This window comes from Arachis stenosperma, chromosome 4 (genome assembly GCF_014773155.1).
Source record: "Arachis stenosperma cultivar V10309 chromosome 4, arast.V10309.gnm1.PFL2, whole genome shotgun sequence".
In the NCBI taxonomy this organism is placed as follows: Eukaryota; Viridiplantae; Streptophyta; class Magnoliopsida; order Fabales; family Fabaceae; genus Arachis; species Arachis stenosperma.
Window position 1 is genome coordinate 99,595,207 of NC_080380.1, and position 4,180 is coordinate 99,599,386.

The 4,180-nt window shown below is 38.9% G+C and overlaps 1 protein-coding gene across 1 annotated transcript; it reads right to left on the bottom strand.

Annotated features, from left to right (window-relative positions):
* Nucleotides 1-881: 881 nt before the first annotated feature.
* LOC130975238 (protein FAR1-RELATED SEQUENCE 4-like) lies at nt 882-2,810 on the bottom strand. The gene is made up of 5 exons (XM_057900056.1): nt 2,506-2,810; nt 2,412-2,421; nt 2,018-2,279; nt 994-1,568; nt 882-914 (listed from the first exon to the last, which is right to left on the bottom strand). Exons 1-5 carry the CDS (start codon nt 2,808-2,810, stop codon nt 882-884), a joined length of 1,185 nt encoding a protein of 394 aa, XP_057756039.1.
* Between the last annotated feature and the right edge of the window lie 1,370 nt (nt 2,811-4,180).

Here is a 4,180-nt window from a genome sequence, read left to right on the forward strand (position 1 = left end):
CCCTAAACCCTAAACCCCTAAACCGCTAAAACCCTAAAACCTGAACCCTAAACTCTAAACCTTAAACCCTGAACCCTGAACCCCTAAAACCCTAACCCCTAAAATCCTAAATCCTGAACCCTAAACCATGAACCCTAAGCCCTTAAACCCTAAACCCCTAACCCTAAACCCTCAACCCTGAACACGGTGAACCGAAATTAATACACTTGGCGAACCGAAAGTTGGAAATATACTGAACCCCTAAACTCTGAATCCTAGACCCTAAACTCTAAACCCTGAACCGTGAACCCTGAACCCTGAACTACTAAATCCTAAACCCTAAACACTAAACCTAGAACCCTGAACCCATAAATCCTAAACGCTAAACCCTAAACACCTAAACACCAAAATCGCTGAACCCTGAACCCTGAACCCTAAACCCTAAACCCTAGACCCTAAACCCTAAACCCCTGAACCCTGAACTCTAAAACCCTAAACCCTAAAAATCCATCCAAGAAAGAGTTTTAAAACACCACCAATGTAAGTTAAAAATAATTATGTAACTCTTTTAGATTTTTTTAATAATTTTTATTTAATTAATCACACGGAAAATGTAACTAGCACTACACCTGATTTTTGTATCTCAAAACAAATTCTAATTATTCAACTTAGAAATTAATACACTAAACGAATCGAAAAACTGCATATATCAATATAGAATTTGACAAAAAAATTTACTATTCATTAAAGACTAACAACATTCAGAAATTAACCCTGATATAACCATGGTGAACCAAAATTTGCTCATGGGTGAACAAAAATTTACATTAATAAAAACTAAAACTTGTACAATCCTCTCTTGGATAATTCATATCTGGTGCATTATAAAGAGTGGAGCTTGACTAAATCGATGATCTGGAGTCTAAAAGGTTCAACTACAAAAGACATAATTAATTGTATATTAGCAAAATGAATAATTGAAATTTTAACTAATCAAAAGCAAGTCAATTTTACCTCTCTTGGAGTTGTCTTTTTCTTTTTCTTCATGGCATTTGAGATCTTTTTTTCCAGGTTTGATCCAAGTCTGTTCTTGGGTCGACCTCTTATTTTAACACGTGGTGGGCTTTGAAGGTCATTCACATTGCTTAATGTCGCTTCTTCGTGGGTTAACAAACTTTTTCCTTTGCTTCTCTCTTGATATTCTTCCATCTCCGCCATGACCTTGTCAAATACTCGGTGCAAAATTCTGGTCAACTCTTCAGACTCGGATGCAAATTCACATATATTGTGCGACCGAAACACCAATTCGTCAAATCTCTTACTTCTTAGCTGAGGTTCATCTTGGCTTCTCTTGATGTGTGTATGCCTCCTCTTTATGTTCTTACTCCAACATTCCAATATGTATTTCGGTGCCATGTTATCCACTCGCTCAAAGCTTAGGATGCTTAGGGAATGGCGACACAATATGCCCCTAGACTCAAACAGCAAGCAATGGCACTTTACATCCCGTGATACTACATCATATGTGATGACAAACTTGTTGAATGTGGAGTTGGAAACCTGCTCTATGACTTCATATGTTGTGAAACCTAGGGTGGAATGCATTGATCTTGTGATACAGTTCACTTTACCTCTGAATTGAGCTTGAACTTTCCTAAACTTCTCATGGGTATATACATGCTGAAACTATGCCTCTATTGCTGATTTTGTTGCGCACGTTATCACGATGTGAAAATCTGCAGCATCGAATTCTCTCTCTGCTTGCTAGGCAATTGTCGTATTGCTTCACGAATTGTCTCAAGGAGCTATTCCGTGCGATGAAATTGTTGAAAAATGAATGCATGCTCTCGCTCCTTTGTGTGCTTTTCATCCTGGCCCAAAAGTGGTGATCCAGGTAAACCGGAATTCATATGTGCCGATCCTCGTACAACTCTGCAAACCAAACCGAATCCATAAGGTCTGGTGAACCGAAAACAGTGCATGCTTTGGGAAAAAAAGATATGAGCATAAAAATAATTTGAATTGAAATTTCAATTACCTGAAAGCCACTTGTTGCCTCCGAGGCCGTACTTTCTAAGGAAATCGATCCAGTTTCTGTCAAATGCTTCTTTTGTGTACGATTTCCAAACAACATGGCTCATCTCTTGTTCAATTTCATTGTGTCCCTTGTAGCCATTTAATTTGCTTGGGATCTTCTTCATAATATGCCAGATGCACCAGCGGTGAATTGTTGTTGGCATGCACAGCTCAATTGCCCTTTGAATCGATGCGCATTGATCGGTAAGAATATCTTTTGGTTCCTTCACTCCCATGCAACATAGTCAACACTCAAATAGCCATTTGAACGATTGGATGTCCTCATTTTTCATCAGCGTGCATCCAAGAAATGTCGACTGACCATGGTGATTCACGCCCATAAAAGAACCTAATACCAAATTGTACCTGGATAAATAACAAGCACACAGTGGTGAACCGAAATATATACACTCACTGAACATCAAAAATATATTTGAAAGAACCGAATACCTGTTTGTGTTATAGGTGGTGTCAAATGAAACCACGTCTCTGAAATAATCAAATGCAGCCTTGCTTCTTGCATCAGCCCAGAATGCACGTTTAATGCAGTGATCGCCTTCAAGGTTGAGCTCAAAGAAGAAATTTTGGTTCTTCTCTTTCATTCTTACTAGGTACTTCCCAAATTCTTTGGCATCGTCTTCTTCGGAAATATTCCGTACTTCCCTTGTAACGTAATTCCTGACGTCTTTTTCTATAAAACCTAGTTCAATGGTGCGACGCACGAACATGCTAAGCTCCCTGTGTTGTTTGAGCATCTCAGCCTAATCTGGACAACAAGGATGTGAGTGATTCAAAACAACTTTGGAAAATTGCCCAAAGACCAACATCCTTCATTATGTGTACGTAAATTCTGGCCGGACAATTTAACCCAGTTGAAGGGTTTGTCTTCAAAGTTGGAGATATCTTTGATTTCCACCTCCCCTCTCTGGTGCATACAATGAGTTGATTCTTAATCTTGTCTCCGTCCCGAGTCGTGTTCCTTATTTTGGTAGAAAAACTGGCAAGTTTGGAATAATATTTGTAGAACTTTCCAGCTTCTTCTAGTATCTTGAAAATCATTCCCACTGATGAGCGGATAATTTATACGCTTTTTGGCATTGTTTTTGGGTAGTTTTTAGTATGATCTAGTTACTTTTAGGGATGTTTTCATTAGTTTTTATGCTAAATTCATATTTCTGGATTTTACTACGAGTTTGTGTATTTTTTTATGATTTTAGATATTTTCTGGCTGAAATTGAGGGACCTGAGCAAAACTCTGATAGGAGGCTGACAAAGGATTGCTGATGCTGTTGGAATCTGACCTCCCTGCACTCGAAATAGATTTTTTGGAGCTACAGAACTCCAAATGGCGCGCTCTCAACTGCGTTGGAAAGTAGACATCCAGAGCTTTCCAGCAATATATAATAGTCCATACTTTATTCGTAATTAGATGACGTAAACTGGCGCTCAACACCAGTTCCATGTTGCATTTTGGAGTCAAACGCCAGAAACACGTCACGAACCAGAGTTGAACGCCCAAAACATGTTACAACTTGGCGTTCAACTCCACGAGAAGCCTCAGCTCGTGGATAGATCAAGCTCAGCCCAATAACACACCAAGTGGGCCCCGGAAGTGGATTTATCCATCAATTACTTACTTCTGTAAACCCTAGTAGCTAGTTTAGTATAAATAAGACATTTTACTATTATACTAGTTGTCTTTCGACCACATTACATCTTTGGTCTCAGCTTTATTTTATTATTCGTCTTTTGACCACATCTTTGATCAGTTTATGCAATCTTAGATGCTTTGGAGGCTGGCCATTCGGCCATGCCTGGACCTTCATCACTTATGTATTTTTAACGGTGGAGTTTCTACACACCATAGATTAAGGGTGTGGAGCTCTGCTGTACCTCAAGTTTCAATGCAATTACTACTAGTTTCTATTCAATTCCGCTTATTCTTATTCTAAGATATTCGTTACACTTCAACATGATGAATGTGATGATCCGTGACACTCATCATCATTCTCACCTATGAACGCATGACTGATAACCACTTCCGTTCTACCTTAGATAAGGTCCATATCTCTTGGATTCCTTAATCATAATCTTCGTGGTATAAGCTAGAATTGATGGCGGCATT

Excerpts from the sequence above, each read along its gene's own strand:
- LOC130975238 (XM_057900056.1), bottom strand. The coding sequence starts at position 2,810 with ATGCTCAAACAACACAGGGAGCTTAGCATGTTCGTGCGTCGCACCATT. Across the intron at positions 1,569-2,017 it reads AGGCAACAAGTGGCTTTCAG|GTTTCACAACATATGAAGTC; the intron begins GTAATTGAAATT and ends ATTCCACCCTAG. Across the intron at positions 915-993 it reads AAAAGACAACTCCAAGAGAG|TTGAACCTTTTAGACTCCAG; the intron begins GTAAAATTGACT and ends TGTCTTTTGTAG.